At 42.6% G+C, this 17,278-nt stretch overlaps 2 protein-coding genes across 3 annotated transcripts; one reads left to right on the forward strand and one right to left on the reverse strand.

Annotated features, from left to right (window-relative positions):
- The first annotated feature begins 7,320 nt into the window (after positions 1-7,320).
- mgst3a (microsomal glutathione S-transferase 3a) lies at positions 7,321-9,160 on the forward strand. The gene is made up of 6 exons (XM_083992104.1): positions 7,321-7,439; positions 7,813-7,939; positions 8,087-8,160; positions 8,273-8,330; positions 8,557-8,629; positions 8,722-9,160. Exons 2-6 carry the CDS (start codon positions 7,823-7,825, stop codon positions 8,853-8,855), a joined length of 456 nt encoding a protein of 151 aa, XP_083848230.1. The 5' UTR covers positions 7,321-7,439; positions 7,813-7,822; the 3' UTR covers positions 8,856-9,160.
- A 226-nt stretch (positions 9,161-9,386) lies between these two features.
- On the reverse strand, positions 9,387-17,178 carry LOC311001125 (uncharacterized protein). 2 transcript variants are annotated; one of them, XM_083992102.1, is made up of 5 exons: positions 16,780-17,178; positions 15,640-15,939; positions 12,253-12,549; positions 11,957-12,180; positions 9,387-10,966 (listed from the first exon to the last, which is right to left on the reverse strand). In XM_083992102.1, the coding sequence occupies exons 1-5, from the start codon at positions 16,844-16,846 to the stop codon at positions 10,922-10,924; spliced, it is 933 nt and encodes a 310-aa protein (XP_083848228.1). In that variant the 5' UTR covers positions 16,847-17,178; the 3' UTR covers positions 9,387-10,921. The 2 variants fall into 2 exon arrangements, with proteins under 2 accessions (XP_083848228.1, XP_083848229.1); XM_083992103.1 differs by having other exon boundaries at positions 12,014-12,180; positions 16,780-17,172.
- Positions 17,179-17,278: the final 100 nt, after the last annotated feature.

The following is a 17,278-nucleotide window of genomic DNA, read 5'->3' on the forward strand; positions in this document are numbered from 1 at the left end:
TCTGTGTAGGTGTTGAAGTGCTGAATCAGACTCAGCATGATGGAGGAGGAGGAGGACAGATGTGCCGCTGACAGTCCGTGAAGGAAAACTACCCCAAGCTGACAGTCAAGAACCAGATGCACAGTGACCACCCTCTTTCTCCTGCACACGTAACATCCTCAAAATGAAGTTCAGCCCTTTTCCTGCATCCCCCGGTGAGGAGGAGGCCTTTAGGCATAGATAACCTAATGCTGTTTCACACTTGCCATCCTGTGGACTGAACTAATCCACACAGCTGTTTGAAGTCAAGGATATTCAGTGACTTAATGAGGACATCTAGTGACGAAAACTTGGTAATGTTTTGTGGAGTGCAACAATCTTCTTATAAACGGTCTTTGTTGATGTGGAGATCTTGACTTATAGGACTGTCCAAATTTTGTCTAATTTATATTTGACGACGTAAATCTAAACTTCAAAAGTATTTTGGACGCTCTGAATAACAAGCAGCCGAGACAAGCCCCAAGCTGCGCTGCCGCGTCTGCTCAGAAACACAGAGCTTTGATTTTAAATTCTAGTGGGCATCCTAAAGTTTGCAAAGATAACAAATATGCCAGGCTGACAAGACATCTAGAACATTTTGAAATAAAAGTTTAAAGTTTATATAGAGGAAATGCAATGGGAAAATTTAGGCTAAGCTCAGAGGGTAAAGACAGACATTTGATTTTTTTTTTTTAAATATCCGACTCGGCTGGTAGTGACAACAACACATCAATATACATTGTCACGAGGGTCCAGACATGAGACATGTTTTTGTCCAGTAAACATACACTTTGCCAGATCTTCATCTACACTCTCACACTCCCACCTGGTCACATTTCTCTCTGGCACCTTAAGGCTGTAGGATCATGCAGTGGTACCACAAATGCTGCATGCCCTTGTTACTGTCTGATGACTTACTGTCATATTAGTCAGGTTGTACTGTTCTTGCAGGAGCTTGCCTCCCATACTTATTAGGGCCACGGGCAATCGCACCGGGCACTGGTCCCAACAGCTATGAAATAGCTGCAGGGACCAGTTATTGTGTGGATTTTTTCTTCCATAATATTTTTCATCTTCCGGACGATTTTCGATTTGCTACACAAATTCGCTACACAAATTATATATCATAATTATATAAACGTGCGGTTTGATCGGGATCGGGGTGCTATTACTTTTCTCAACAGTTTACGAATTTTTCGCGACGTAAGTCGCGAAAAACTGCGCAAAAATTTGCATTGAAGTCAATGGGACGGGCGGAAAAAAAAGAGCAAAAAAGACCAATCATTGGAGTTTAACAAACGTCTACTGCTCAGGCATACTTTCACCTAGAGACTCCATTTAAACTTTAAACAGTAGACACAAGTCTTGTGTATTGTCGTATTACACCACGTTTTGATAGGTCATATAGTTTTTGATCAATCCCTGATCAATGACCATGATCATTTTTGGAGAAATTATGAGATTATAATGGGTGTGTATTGGACGGAATGTTCGTGTCAGAGTGCGTGACATCATCTGTTAGAGTGGGAGAGATGCCAGAAAAACTCCAGCAGCCTGTTGCACCAGCTCTGTGTAAGTTGAGTTCTACCTTAAGTTAGAGTGTAAAGTCCACACTAATGATACGTTGAAACTAGTTAAGGTGATACTTAAGATGTATCTTTGTTTAGTTGCACCACAGAGACTTACGTTTCATCTTAACAACGTCTAAACTAAGCAAGACGTTGTCGCAGATGGTGACGTAATCACATAAAGTAGCCAATGAGAGAAAAGTATCATTCTTCACGCAGCGTTCGACTGGGGAAAAAACCAAAACAAAAGGCGACCACAGTTGCCAAGTCCGCTTATTAAGCGACTTTGGGCTTGTTTTTCTGTGAAGTCACTTATAATTATTGGTAGTCGTGGGTTGCGAGATTTTGGGCTTGTTGTTAAAGTGTAGTTGCATATTTAGGCTTGTTTCCAGCTCCATGACTTGTCAAGCAGATATTTTCAATATGTTATTTAGATGCGGATTGGATATTGTCCTCTTGCTGGATATGTCATCCCCGTTCCCTCCGCCCCTCCCTTTCCCTCATACACACACGTTGTCACGGTGAACAGATTTTTTTTTTCTTCCTCCACCCGCATCCCGAGATTGGCTTTAACCACACTCGCCTCCACTGATCAAGAGAATATTTACCGTAAATTCACAGATAAAAGCCGGTCTCAACTAGAAGCCCGGGCTATTTCTACTCTATGCAAGTCCTTGTGAATGTACAAAACTTATCATATCCCACGATCGCCCGTTTGAGCAGTTAGTTAGTTCTCAGTCGGCCTGACAATAGAGACCCAGCCCGTGGGTGTTGAAGCTCGGACCTGCCGCGGCACGAGCACCTATTCTCGGCCTGAACGCAGCCAGAAGATAGGGGCGGGGGGAGCACGTTTGGTCCGGAGCCCCCCGGTCTGCGGCGAGTACGTCAGCGATCCGCTTTCTCCGCTCATGGGAAACGAAATCGTGTCAAAATCATCATACATATCTAAAGGATGTAATCTGTCACAGAGAACACGCGGCCGATGTAGGTAACACAGCTGGGAGAATTTACTCTCTCTCCCCCTCCTCCAAATCATCCCACCTCTCCAAACGGTGCGCCATGAAAACCATACGGATGACTTTACACCTGCTAAGAGCTAGGTGTAGAACTTAAGTTATAACTTATGACTACGTTGTAACTATCTCAGCTGGTGCAACACTTAAAATGTTAGTAGTGCGTAAACTCCATCCTAAGATAGAACTTACGTTCAAACTAGGCTACGTTTGAACTTACGCACAGCTGGTGCAACCCACTGCAGATTTTTTCTCTTTCCAAACTCGGCCCGGCCACAATTTACACTCCACACACACATAATTTTTTCAGAATTTGTAAGACAAACTTGTTATCTCTCTTATCATCTGCTCAAAATATCAGAGAGACTTACAGAATTTAAACTCGGAGCCTCTAAGTGCGGCCACGTCTGTCTCTGCTCCTCATAGACTCCAATACAAATATTTTCTGAGAGAAGCAGAACGGCCTGATGTTTTAAAACTGCCAGCGTCGCCAAAATATTTACTGTAGAAACACCAAATCGTACCAAAATTTTCAGTAAGTCCTTAGAGCAACGTTGATCTGTGTTTTGTTCTGATAGGAGTTACCGTTTTGTCATGCTAAGCCTAAATGTGAGACCGGTGCAGAGGCAGAAAATTGCTCTTTTTCTCCACGTTTCTGTCTGTCTCAGCCTGCGGGGGCCCTTATCGCCGTGGTAACCTCTTTGATCCTTGGGCCAGAGCTCGTTAACTTCATAAACAATCCACCTGGCGCTCGTTTAAATGTTTATAAACACAGACACAGCTAAATCAGACTGACACAGGATGCAGCTACTAACTAACTATGTGTCAAGTCACTCACACACACACACACAGACTCTAGAGCCAGCTTCATGTGATTACAGTCACACACACACACACAAACACACACACACCTTCATGTGATTAAAACACAGTTAACGTGCAACAGAATTTAAACTTAAACCATGATTTAATCTGGTTTTAAAGTTAAACCTTGTTGGTGTCAAATGCGTCAAATGCCTGTGATCTGTATCAAATATCGATTAATGAATTAATCGATAATTTGCATGTTGGTCTTGGTTAAGTACCACCTTGAAAAAAAAAACAATGTTTTGTTGCTTAAGCTATTCAGTCATTCAATGGTATACTAAAATCCATGTGAAAAAAATGCTTCTCACTGTTCTCAGGTCAAATATTTATATGCGATTAAAATGCAATTAATTGCGATTAATTAATCACAAAGCCTCTAATTAATTAGATTAATTGTTTTAATTGAGTCCTGGCCCTATTACACAAGATAAACACACACACACACACACACACACACACACACACACACACACACACACACACACACACACACACACACACACACACACACACACACACACACACACAGTTAACCTAATGTGATTACAGCTCCTCCATATCAGTGCTTATAGAAAGATGATCATGTGTCTGTCTGATCAGCTCTGTCTTGACCTTAAGATCGTGGGTTTGATTCCCATGTTGACAGAGATGGCAAAATCGGCAGTAGCCGTGGCCCATTCAAAATTTCCCGAGAGGAAATTTTCTAGTTCCTATTGTTACTCTGCATTCATAAAAATGTTCTCAAATACCACAGATATAATATAATATAATATAATATAATATAATATAATATAATATAATATAATATAATATAATATAATATAATATAATATAATAATAAAAATTATGAATTCAGGCCCATGTCAGCAGCTCATGCATTACTGTGCCAGGATCTGCTGAACAGATGCCAGAAATACCTGTGCTTGACCTGATATGTGATCCAGGAAACTTGGCTGGTTAGATCCTTGGTCACCTCAGCAGAGGGCAAATTTTCTGGCTGCCTGTCTGTCATAAAAAAAATGGATTGTAACTCTGCAGTAAAAGCTGACACTGTGTGATAAATGAATGTCTTAATACTTGGATTCTGAGACGTCGGTCTCTGAAGGAAGATAAAAAGGTGACCCACATCCAAAACTGGCCTTTTTTGTAACTTGTTTAAAGGGATACACCAACATTTTTTTTCGTGTCTTGCCTCACTCCCGAGTCCATGACCAGCAGATAGACACCATCCTTTCGACTGTGCGTGCAGTAACAAGGGAGATACGGGCAGAGCTGGCGCACCGCTAATTAGCTTAGCTCAAACACTGGAAGCGTATACTGTAGGTAGTGTTAGCCTGCCTCCACCTAAAGTCGCTAATTAGCTTAGCTCAAACGCTGGAAGTGCATAGGTCGTGTTAGCCTGCCTCCACCTAAAGTCATCAGAGACACTAAACGGAAACCGGCGGGCCGATCTTCGCCTCAGAGCTGACAAAACTCTCCGGTAAGGCATCTTGAGCGGTCAAAATACCGGCAACGGGACGAGATCGGCCAAAACGGAGGGTTCAAGCAAAGACTGTTTATTTTGGTTCAAGCTAGCTACATCGAGGGTAGGTTAGCTTCCTATTTCAAAGTTCAATCAGACAACTCCGGAATGAGAAGAAATTATTTATTGAGCGTAAGCATATCAAGCTGAAGCACAGCATGGATAGCATATTCTTGAGCATGGCTGCAGCAGGTTTGGCGTCAGGCTCTGACTCATATTTGTTCCCTGAATGATGTGCTTTGCCAGACATTACAGGGAACGAAGCCGACCCTCACAGGGAATCAAGAGACAGAGCCCACAGGTGGATGCTGGGGAGGTGGTGGGTTTGCAAAACCTCATGGGCAGCAAGGCAGCAGCAGCAGCAGCAGCAGTAGTGAAAGGCAGAGCAGCAGCGGAGCAGCAGCAGAAGCATAACCAAAGATATTAGATAAATGGAAAGATACTCCATGAGCGGCTGCTCCAATGATAGAAATACTTCCTGTCTCTCTAAATGGGCGTGGCCAACCGTCACCCCACCTCGTCTGTGAACGTGTGTGGATTTATAAAATTTTTAGGTAGATGAAAGTGAGATATTTATATTTTCTTATGATAACATTACATATTTACACTACTAACAGTAATATTTAGCATGCCAAAAATAATTTAAATCATTTTCACGGGAGTTCGCGGCCGTTTGTTTGACGTTGCCTAGGAGATCGGTGCCAAATCTCGCGAGAGTGTGTCGTAGAGACAGAGACAGGTCTGGAACAAAGTGGATTTTCTCCGGATCTCTCCGTCTGAAAATGACCATTTTGGTGTCAAACTGTTCAGAAGAGACGTGGCTTGTGAAAAATGAGTCCAAAATTTGCTTCAGTGACCGTGGGGAGAAAGACCCGACCATAATCGGTGTTCACATTAAATTGTCCCATAGGAATCAATACACTCCAAGCTGCCTCTGGTCTCTCTAAAGGGGCGTGGCCGTGCAGAAGCCCACGTGACATGCATACAGGAAGCTGACTCGTCATGACAGGTCTTGGTTTATAAACCATCTTTGGCATAACCAGGGATGAGCAGGTAAACTGGGGGATTTAAATAACGCGCCCTATTTGGGCGAGGGGAGCATGTGACTGATCAGCTGGTCAGGATGGGCGCGGCCTGAGTTGTCTGCCTGAACTAGCTTCGCAGGCTTCGCATCATTAAAAGCACAAATTCTATTGTCATGGTTTTCTGTATGTAAGGGGCAACAGCTGACTGCTGATTTCGGCTGGGGTAGGAGGCAGGCTAACACTACCTATGCACTTCCAGTATTTGAGCTAAGCTAGTTAGCGGTGTGCCAGCTCTGCCCACGGGTATCTCTGTTACTGCACGCACAGTCGAAAGGATGGTGTCTATCTGCTTGTCATGGACTCGGGAATGAGGCAAGACACACAAAAAAATGTTGGCGTATCCCTTTAATTAGATTTACACATTTTCTGTTTCCCTACAGGGATTTTCTATGTAACTTTACCAAAGGTAAACAACTGCTTCCTCTGTTATAGAAACTATACTTACTTACTTACTACCACTGGTTCCCATATTTTCTGGCTTGCAGGCTCTAAAAAAGAAGTAGCAACTAGGCCTTCTTGAAACCCCCTTTTGTCAGGTTCATGAGTTTTGACTTTTTACCACTGAACTTTTTATATTTGAAGTACCAGAAGTAAAATCCTGTGACCCCAGCCATAGTGAGGACATTGAGTCAATAGCCTACTACATTAGACAAATATCATTAATGTATCGGCTTAGGCTACTATACTGTTGTTAGCCAATTTATTTGGGCTTTACTGTATTATCCTGAAAGCATAGTGACTAAATCTGCAGTAGGATAAGTAAAATATTTCCACAAAAAATGAAAATTTGTATTTAGAAATTAAAACTGTACTATGGTATAGTAAATTCACATTCACGTTACTTTTCACCACAGGTTATTATAGTGTTTTACAGTCTGTCTTATACTCCACGAGCTACTGCATTAGCATAACAGTAAACTAAAAGTGGGATAATCATCTGTATTATTCTGGTAGGGGATCAGAATGTATCTGAAGACCTCATCTGACCTGTTTCCTTAACTCACCTGAGGACTGTGTGCGTACAACGTCAGCCTGACAGATTAGCGTATCATTAGGCTACTATCAGGGTTAATGTGAAGAAGTGGAGAAGAGAAACCGGTTGCTGCCCTGACTTTTAGCCTACCACACATCAGCCATTAGAGCTGTTAATAAATCACTGACACTCTCTATAGAAACCCGCTGCTTTGTGGTCGTCTATCAGCCGCACCACGCCCTCGCTGTGTGTTTGTAATGTTACGTAAGCCTCCGCGCGCACACTGACAGACGCACATAAGCGGAAGCTGGTAAAAGTTGAGCTTCAGTGAGGTCGCGTAGTCGTTTTCAGCCGAGTGCTTCAGCTGTCAGAGTCGAGCTCTGCATCTTCCAGGTAAACCGCTGCGGATTCACCGCGTTATCTCTCAGACATGTCGGTGTTTAAATGTTAATGACGCCGTTTGAGCAAAGACGGTTGGTTTGTGTCCTCGTTTGACCTTTCGTTTTTAAACGTCCTTGCTCTTCTCCGTCACAGCTTCTGTGCCCAAATGAACACATTTATAGCCTACTCTGTTGTTTACCGGTGTAGAGATAAACAAAAAGTAATGTGTTCCTGCGCGTGAAAAAATTGTTTTCTGTTTGAACCCCCTGTCATTTCTTTCCTTATACAGAAATTAAACTAGTCTTGAAAAAAACAAATTTGGTGCTAACCCTAACCCTATAATTTGTAATATTTTATAGGCTTATCTTTTTTTTTCCTCATTCAGGTTTGCCAGAATGGTTGTGCTCTCCAAAGAGTATGGATACGTGATGCTGACAGGTGTTGCCAGTATTGTGATGGTTGGACATCTGGCTATTAAAGTTGGCAAAGCTCGTAAGAAGTACAACGTGCCGGTGAGCTCAAGTTTTCCTGTTGACATGGTTGAATATAGTGGACAATTTCCAGTTTGCTGACATTGTCTCATACCTGAGGAGTGCCTTGTATTAACTACCTAGATGAGAAGTGCTAATCATAACAAACACCTATGCCTTGTCCTACAGTATCCTCAGATGTACAGTGATGACCCTGAAAATGGAAATGTTTTCAACTGTATCCAGCGTGCACACCAGAACACGTAAGTATAGATATTTTGCACACTGGGACTCTGTTGTTGCACCAGGTTTTCATGAGTCACAAACAGTGGAAAAAGAGGTGAAAGTTAACACACAGCTATCGCCTCTCATCAGCTTGGAGATATACCCCGCCTTCCTTTTCTGCCTGGCCATGGGTGGTTTGCATTGTCCTGTGAGTTGATTTGATTTTTTGCATTGTCATGCTAACACAGCATTATATACCACTTTGAAACAAACATGTGACAGATTGTTATTCCTTGATCAAACGAAGACTTTTTGATAGTCTTTGGTAAACATGATGGCACTATTTGTATACAGATATTCTAGTAGGAATGTCTACTCTTCTTGTCCAATCTTGTCTTATCTGAGTGTGTAATCTTTGTGTGTTTGTGGCACAGCGCCTAGCCAGTGGACTTGGAGCTGTATGGATTATAAGCAGAGAGGTGTATGCCCATGGGTACTCTACAGGAGGTAAGACATCATGTCCATGTTTTTTTTTGTTTGTAAAGTTTGCTGTTATTTCCGAGTCAACCAAGTTGTTGTTACTCTTTCATCCCGTTCAGATCCTAAAAAGAGAATGCGTGGAGCGTTTGGGAACGTGGCTCTGCTCGGGCTGATTCTCACCACGGCCAGCCATGGCCGCCACCTGCTGGGCTGGACAGGACCACGGTTCGGAGGCTTCCGTCACACACACTGATGACAGCGTCTTCAAGCTGGGTTAATTCAGTCATCACCTAAATCAAGATCATTCTAAATAAACCTTTTACCTTGAAGTGTGCATGCTAACCGCTCAATGTAACAGTTGAACCTCATGCTGTTAAGTGACCTGACTGGTTCTCTCTAGAGGGACATACCTCATAAAGAAGAATGAATGTGTTGTACTAACAGACTGGCCACTCCTGCTACATGCAAGACTGATCAGATTATCTTTAACATTTTCACCTAAATGAATTGGCCAGGTAACTTTACACATGTATTTTTGTAATAAACACACAAAGGCTATGTCTTTTTCTTTCTTTTTTTTAATTAAGGGATATTTCAGAGGTAAATAAACCACCCACTGACAGAGAAAGTCCAGTTTTGTACATCATTAAGAAAATGAGATGGTTAGTCATAAATAATGCTGCTGTCAAGTACAACAAAATGTCATAATTCATTGTAATTATTTTTCTGGATTGTGGTTCTCATAGAGAAAAATGATATTAAATATCACACATTGTTAATTACCTTGTTTTTTTTTTATTACTGGGTGTTGAATGAATTATTGATTTAACATGTGGACTTGGGAACAATAGAGTGTATTTAAGGGAGTGGTTTTCTTTTTATTAGCTGAATAATCGTTCAAAGTCCATGTCACTTGTCTGAACAGATTCAAACTGCAGAGCTTAAAATCCATCATATTTGACAGAAGAAACCTGCCTTAATACAGGTTACATTGACATAGCATAATAACCTAAAACCCCACCCTCAAACTATTATTATAAAACAATCCCCCCTGTAAGCAACCTGGAGCTTTTTGGTAGTTTCTATTTTATTATCAAACAGGAAATCTTTATATCAATTAGTTCTTACAGTCTGCGTTTTAACAGCATATTATCATACATCACTGTTGGCACCAGTAAAGTAGCACTAAGTGAAAACTCCATAAATCCAGCACATTTGCATTATACTCAACTAACACAGATACAGGCAAGAAAAAACATCCCTGATGCTGCTTCTTAGCGTCTCCGCCGCTGAACAAAAGCTTTGTGCGCAAACAAATACATCCTCTATAAATATGAACACATTTAACAACAGCAGTTTGTTTTACCTTTTCAACTGACTCACATTAAAGTGACTATTTTAGTGTAGCAGGGTCTTCTCAGAGTGCATTGGTGGGTTAAATATTCATTAAGAACAGAATAACCAAAGTCAATTCTTATATACCAGCATCAGACTATAATGGTGTAAATTCCATGACACCTTAAACTACACATTAAAAGCTGCAACAATAACTATTTGCCACATATCGTTTAGGGCGACTCGGTTAATTAATCTGAACAGTTGAATGCTGACAGGCTTCTGGAAGAGAACTGCTCTGTTTTTAAAGAGATGTGGTTTTTGAATTACTTCTTTTGATTTGCAAGTAGATTTTCTGCAAGACCTCAGCTTTAAGACATAACCTGGCAACTTGGTTTGAAAGTGCACTTCACTCACATTTGGTCCCCTGAGGGATAATCATTTATATTCACTAATCTATTTGATCACTTGGGCAACTTTTCAATGTCCTCAAACTCCCAATCTCTGTCTAGCTCTTCATTTTCCCGCTGGGTAACCTGAGGTTGTGTATTATTTTACATGAAGGACTTTATGCAACCTTGATCCACATTACCTCATATGTCCCCTAGAGGGCACTGTGACCATTTTTGCCACATTAAAGTGCTGTGCATACATTAGCAGTTCAGTCAGAGATACAAAGGAAACAACAGGTTCCCACCAGACTGAAAATATCCTTAACCTTAAAGGGAATGTGGAAAAAAGCTGAGGTGATTTAAAAAAAAAAAAAAAAAAACCTTCTTACATCAAACACTCTATAAGAGTCCTTCTCACAGAGTGACAGAAAAACATTTTTAACACTGACCCAAAACAGTCACTAGGGGAAACTCGTGAGCAGAGATGCAGCTGTGTCAGGCAAAGGCTTTGCTCACGTCCAGGTGAGCAGGTCTTTTCCTTTGTTCTCTGCTCTGCTTCTGTTACCTCTGACTGGGTGAAATGACGGTTGCATCAGTAGGTGTACCTGGAGAGTGGTGTGTCCTCCATCAAATCATCCTGCAGGAGATTGTAGAAACTTTTAGACAAGTACAGTTGTTGAGAATGATTTTGAGCTCTAATTTATGAAGTCATACTTCCAAATGAGAGGCATATGTTGAGCTCCAAAAAGGTAATTTTGTGACATTTGATAAATATGTCTGTGCCATACAAATTACTCGAATGGTCTCTTTGAGTACAGTATGCACTAAATACAATACATCTTAAAATGCCTTGTCATACTGAATTGTAGGATTCAATAGTTCCTCTCTAGGTTGTGCTGTCTGTCTACTTATGAGTAGTGACGCATTTTACAGGTGACAAAGGGGGAGGGTGGATAAGGTATGCGCACAACTTTCTTTCATATTCATGTTTCAGCTCATTGAGCATGCAGGTACATTTTAGCAGTAATGTGTTGTACTGACATAAAAGTGATAAAAGACAGATTTTGAGACACAAGGTCAAAACTGGGGTTGCAGAGACTGAGATATCAGGGTTTTAGTCCATGGAAACCTCCAGAACATGACATCCTACACTTGCCACAGTACAGCAGAATACAGAGGGTGTATTACATCCTTTTTGTCTTGTAAACAACTACTTGTTTGTGACAAAGACTTGATGTTACGTAATAATCTGACTTTTGACACCTAATTTTAAAGCCAGAGTATACGGCATACTGTTTTCTCAGGGCTGTTCTCATGGGGAAAAATGTAGTGGAATGCCCCTTAAATGACTTAAAGCAGAAGTAAGCGATCCGGTAGTTTGGGCTAATTTCCTGTCAGCCGATGGAGTTAGCAGTTAGCAATCCCTTGGCTGCACACACAGCCCTTTATGCCGTTCTCTCTCCTCATTGGATAAAGGTTGTAGGATACAAGGGAAGTTTTCTCCTCGGCTTACAGCAGAGCAGAGTGACTGACAGACCCGTGTTTCAGACCAAACACTCTATAGAAGTGATTGCTGTCGGAAGATAGAACTATTTAAGACTTATATTAACACAAATATTACGCTTACTTCTGCTTTAAACTCATGGAGGGTGACAACATGGCTGTGAGCACAGGAAAGTCTCACCATGGGGAGATCCTGCAGCCGGTGAAACTCTGGGTGGTTCGTCCGCTGGCGGAACTTGAGGAAGAGGATGACGAAGACGACAGCAGTGGTGACGATGAACACGGACAGTAAACCAGCCAGTAGCGGGTCTAGGGGGGAGCTGGAGTGGTATCGGGATCCTTTGAGGTCTAGGCAACACAGAAATGGATAAAGACAATATACACATTCAACACATAAATATCACCTGTCCATCACCTCACCTTCATCGCCAACGTTAAGCTCAGATGGGACCTCTGGGTGAGTCGGCCCTGCAGGGTCTGGAGCTGAGGTTGAAGGACGACCTGCGGTGGATGATTCAGACTGTAGCCGGGTGGTGGAAGCGTGGGCGGTGGAGCTCACGTCCTGCACTGTGTGGGCCGGCTCAGATGAAAAGGTGGTGTTGGTGACGGTGTCGTTGGGATCTGTGGTCAGGAGCGTTGTGTTCTCAGTGGTGGAGACGTGAAGTGGAGCGCTGGTGCTCAGTGGAGTTGGTGTGGATGAAAGGCCGTCTGCAGCAGCTGAAGTGGAGATGTGAGGGTAGTGGTGTATCAGTTCAAAACAGACCATACTGTATATACACAGACACACACACACACACACACACACACACACACACACACACACACACCTACACACACACACACACACACACACACACACACACACACACACACGCACACACACACACACACACACAGCCAGAGATAACTGTTACTGCTCACTCCTACTGACATAAAAGCTGTCGTCATGGTAAACCTGAGCTACATGTTAGTGCCAAGGAAGTGTGTTTAAAGCAGAATCAGTGACTTCACACACATCACTTCACTTTGCTCACTGCTGCAACTTAAAATGTTGTAGTGGGTTATTCTGACAACAGGTTCCATCATTGCAGTGACCTTTGTGGCCAAATAATGAAGCTAATATTGAAGTGCTGAAAACTACAGTTCCTCTAATGGCCACTTAGTTACTTGTTGTTGTTACTTGTTACGCCCCAGTACTTTGTTGGCCCAGAGGAGCATAACAACGGACCCAAGACAATGACCCAAACCAAACACAAAGGCACTAACTTAACTAAAAGAGATTTAATACAAAAACATAGAAGTGATACAACCAAACACTACAAACTAAAACAGAAAGCCACGATGGGAGGCAGGCAAGCCCAGCAGTCCCCAGCACTGCGCCCCCTCTCTGGTGTCAGCTGCAGGGTTCTTAACTCAGTGGACCAGGTGAGCCTCGTTTGGCTGATTGAGACCTGGGCGGAGCTGTGGAGGAGAAGGGAGAGAGACAGACACACACAAGGCCGAACCACTATCGGCCATAACACCCCCCCCCCCTTAAGACAATGAATAAACAGAATATCATACTGTCTATTCATTGACATTTCTAAAAAAAAGGACTACCGAACCTGGACTCAACTCAAATAAACACATTTATCAAAAATAAACCCTGGGACTGCGGTCAGGACAAACGAAAAGGTCAAAGTGGATCCAACAAGATCAAAATACACAAGAAGGCCAACCAACACACTGCCACTCGATTTAAGAGTGAGCAGCCAAACAGTAGCCATACAAGTGGGTGCCACTCCCACCAGATAACTAAATGGCTACCACCATGAGGGAAACTACGAAACGAAGGTAAACTTACGAAACACTGCAGGTGACCAAACACAAAATCGAGCACAGCCACAACCTAAAGGGTCACTCAAGTTGCTGTCTATCAACACACACAGACCCGAACAAATTGAACTGCCACGACACAAAATGGCCACCAAGCAGTCTGCCATTAACCAACGGACACAGACCTTATAATTCGCCAAGTCAACTCCATCACACAAAGATCCACTGATCTATGGAGAGACGCACACGAGGTCCAACGAAGCCACAACTAAGTAAACAGTAACATACACAAGTGACTCAACCGAAAAGTGGACTGCAACAGCACAACACAAAAGAGGTCACACAGTAGCCACTGCTACACAAAATGTTGCCAACTTACACCTAAGCTGCAACCAAACGACCCAACAAACGCACTGTGCAGGTACCACACAAAAAGTCACATCCCAAAAGTTACTGTTACCATTTTACACACAGAATCCAGACGAAACTAGAGGTAGAGTCAACCCACAAGAGATTGTGATTACACTGCTGTGCAACTCTGCTAAAGAGTGACGTTGTGGAGAGGCACCCTGTAATGTGGTTAACTATCTAGTCTTCAGTGGCTTAAAATTTTATTAATTGCTTTTAAATGTATGAATGGTCTAGCACCACCTTATTTATCGGAGCTTTTACAGTTGCACACCACTGCTAGGGCACTTAGGTCATCTAACCAGCTGCTCCTGGCAGTACCCAGGTCCAGACTCTCCACTCGTGGAGACAGAGCCTTCTCAGTCGCGGCTCCTAAGCTGTGGAACAGCCTACCTCTCCATGTTAGAGCTGCACAGTCTGTTGAACATTTTAAAACACTTTTAAAAACGTATCTTTTCTCCTTGGCGTTCACTCCCAGCTAAGCAAGCAATCTTGGTTCTCTCTCTTTCTTTCCCTCTCTCTCTCTTTTATTCTTTCTTTTTAATCTAGATTTGTTTTAAAGTGACTACTATCCCTTGTGTTGTTTTTAATTATTTGTTGTTTGTTGTAGTGTTTGTGATTAACTGTGTTGTGCTTTTGCAATTGTACAGCACTTTGGTCAACTGAGGTTGTTTTAAATGTGCTCTATAAATAAACAGTGACTTGACTTGACTTGACTTGACTTAGTCCCCATAGTCTCCTATGTTGAAATGCCCAACTTTACAGCAGAGATAAACATGTTTACAACCTGTTACAAAGACAGATTAGGCCTCTGTATAATTAATCTGTTTACATTTGTATACATACATTTTTTTTGTTTGTTTTTTTACTGTTTGTTGATCAAAATGATCTGATAATGTCAACTTTGAGAAAGCAGGAGCAGATATTTTTCGCTATTATTTGACATTTCTTGGAAACAAGGATTTAACGTTAAGTTGAGAAAATGATTGCTAGTTGTGATATTAACCAATAGGTGCTCAGATGACAGCACAACACAGGTTAAACTGAGTGATACTGGACATGAGTGAAAAACAAACAACACAACACATTCTGCATTAGAATTAGGTGGTGCAGCTTTTAGCTTAGAGAGTCCAGCGAGGTGACGCTGATGGCTAAAGAGGGGCCAAAGGTGTGATCTGGATGGTGTTGTGTCGTATTGTTTGTTATTTCTGTGCTGGACTGGTCAAAGAGTCAACATGGCATCAGCTGAGTGGGTTATATTTAACTGATCTATAAAAGGAAATCTCTTAAAAGCGGTTACGACACACCTTCTCAATCTCTGGCATGTGGGGGTCAGGGGGGGTCTACGCTCCTGAAATGCTGCTGCCAATGGAGCTGAGTCTGAGGAATGAGTTTGTGTTTGCAAACAGGCTGCTTTTAGCATGTGTGGGCAGAGTCAACAGAATGGACTGGAAAATTATAGCTGCAGAGTTTCAGACTTATGGATGAAAAGATGACTAACATCATTTCTGTGTCGATAACTGGGTCCCATGCAGGCCCAGGCTTCTGAAGAGACACGTGCATGCAGGTTTGTCTGAGGGTTACCTGAAGAAGTGGTGGCACCAGTGTGAGCTGTCATGACGACGGGTACATCCGTGTGTGGGGATGCTGTCGCTGCAGAGCTCGTGCTCAACAAGTGGGTTTCAGATGCTGCCTTTGTCACCGTGAACTCGCTCTTGGTAAAAGCTGCGGTTCCAGTTGTGGTTCCATCCGTGCCGGCAGGACTCTGTGCCCCCTTTGTGACCTTGTCCCCAGGATCCTCCGTCAGGTCAGGAGATGCTGAGGAGCCAGCATGATGAGGGAGGGCAAGTGGGGTCAGGACAGGGGGCAAAGCACTGCTCTGACCTATAACACAAAGCACGAACCATTGAAGGGATAGAAATAAATGCACTGGTTGTTTTGTCTATCAAATTGTATCTCAGTACAATGCCTCATTTATTTTAATGTAAAAACCCAACTTTATTCAGTCTACTGTCACTGTGGAATAACTTAACTTGGAATATTTGGATACATGTGAGAATCTGGAATTCAATTTGAAAAAGATTAATCGATTAACAAATAGGTTTCCAATTCATTATTTTGCAGTCAACTGACTAATTGTTCCTTTGAAAGCTTTATATCATAAAAGAAATGAATAACCAGCAAATCTCACAATGAAAAACTGAGATTTGTGCCTGGATTGTGTCTTCTAATTTTGTCTGACTCATTAGAATAATTATAACATAGTTTTCTGTCATCAGGTAATTGCAGTCTTCTGACAGCAATTTCAGTTTCAAACTCTAAGTCATTTTTCCAGTTTTGTGGTGGTTAAGCATTAGATTACTTTGTTAATGGAAATTAACTCATTTAAATTCTGAATAAATTTAAAGTGAAATGATTTTTTTTCCCAAAGAGGGTGATGGACACATAAATATTGAGTTCTGAGACAGAAGTGGTCACCTTGTTGATCAGCATCTGGTTGATAAAAAGCTGATAAATTAGCCAAACATAGGGTAACTTTTTTATAAGAACAATTAGAGCATCATGTGATGAACCAATAACGAGCCCAGCTCACGTCAGCAGACGTACAAACACAAACACACACACACACACACACACACACACACACACACACACACACACACACACACACACACACACACACACACACACACACACACACACACACCGGGTGTGACACCTTACCGTTAGTCAGCGTTGAGCCGGTAAGGACCACCAACACCACAAACGCCAGATTAATTTCTAGTTTCATCTCCTCCGCGGCCCTGGCCCTGCAGATCACTGACGAAGTGGCTGTGCGCGGCGGCTCTCTTCAGCTCTGAGCTGCTTTCCGTTACGTGATTTGACAGAGCACATCATCATCATCATCATCATCATCGGTGCTAAAAATATCCTGAGGGAGTCGGGCAGAAACAGGAGCAGGGGTGGGGCCGCTGCTGCACGCGGGCGGTGGTGGGAGCAGCAAAGGGGCACGCGCAACTGTTTTTTAGAGAGCGAAAGAAAAAAAAGAAGACGAAGATGTGGCCGGTCTCCCCCTCACGCGCCTCCTTCCACTTGTGTGTTTTTCCGCTCGCGGACGCTCATCTCCGCATCTGTCGCTCTGAAACGCATCCGCGTGCAGTCGCTCGCTGTGGCCAATCAGCTGTCAGTGCGTCAGAGGCGCCTGTTGTGGAGCGTTGTAGAC

This window comes from Trachurus trachurus (genome assembly GCF_905171665.1).
Source record: "Trachurus trachurus genome assembly, chromosome: 17".
NCBI lineage: Eukaryota > Metazoa > Chordata > Actinopteri > Carangiformes > Carangidae > Trachurus > Trachurus trachurus.

Bases quoted from the DNA above. Each gene is read 5' to 3' on its own strand.
- LOC311001125 (XM_083992102.1), bottom strand. From the start codon at position 16,846: ATGAAACTAGAAATTAATCTGGCGTTTGTGGTGTTGGTGGTCCTTACC. The intron at 12,181-12,252 runs GTGAGGTGATGG...TGTGTTGCCTAG, and splicing joins GCTTAACGTTGGCGATGAAG to ACCTCAAAGGATCCCGATAC. The intron at 10,967-11,956 runs GTAAGCGTAATA...AATCTCCTGCAG, and splicing joins TCCATGAGTTTAAAGCAGAA to GATGATTTGATGGAGGACAC.
- mgst3a (XM_083992104.1), top strand. From the start codon at position 7,823: ATGGTTGTGCTCTCCAAAGAGTATGGATACGTGATGCTGACAGGTGTT. The intron at 7,940-8,086 runs GTGAGCTCAAGT...CTTGTCCTACAG, and splicing joins GTAAGAAGTACAACGTGCCG to TATCCTCAGATGTACAGTGA. The intron at 8,161-8,272 runs GTAAGTATAGAT...GCCTCTCATCAG, and splicing joins CAGCGTGCACACCAGAACAC to CTTGGAGATATACCCCGCCT.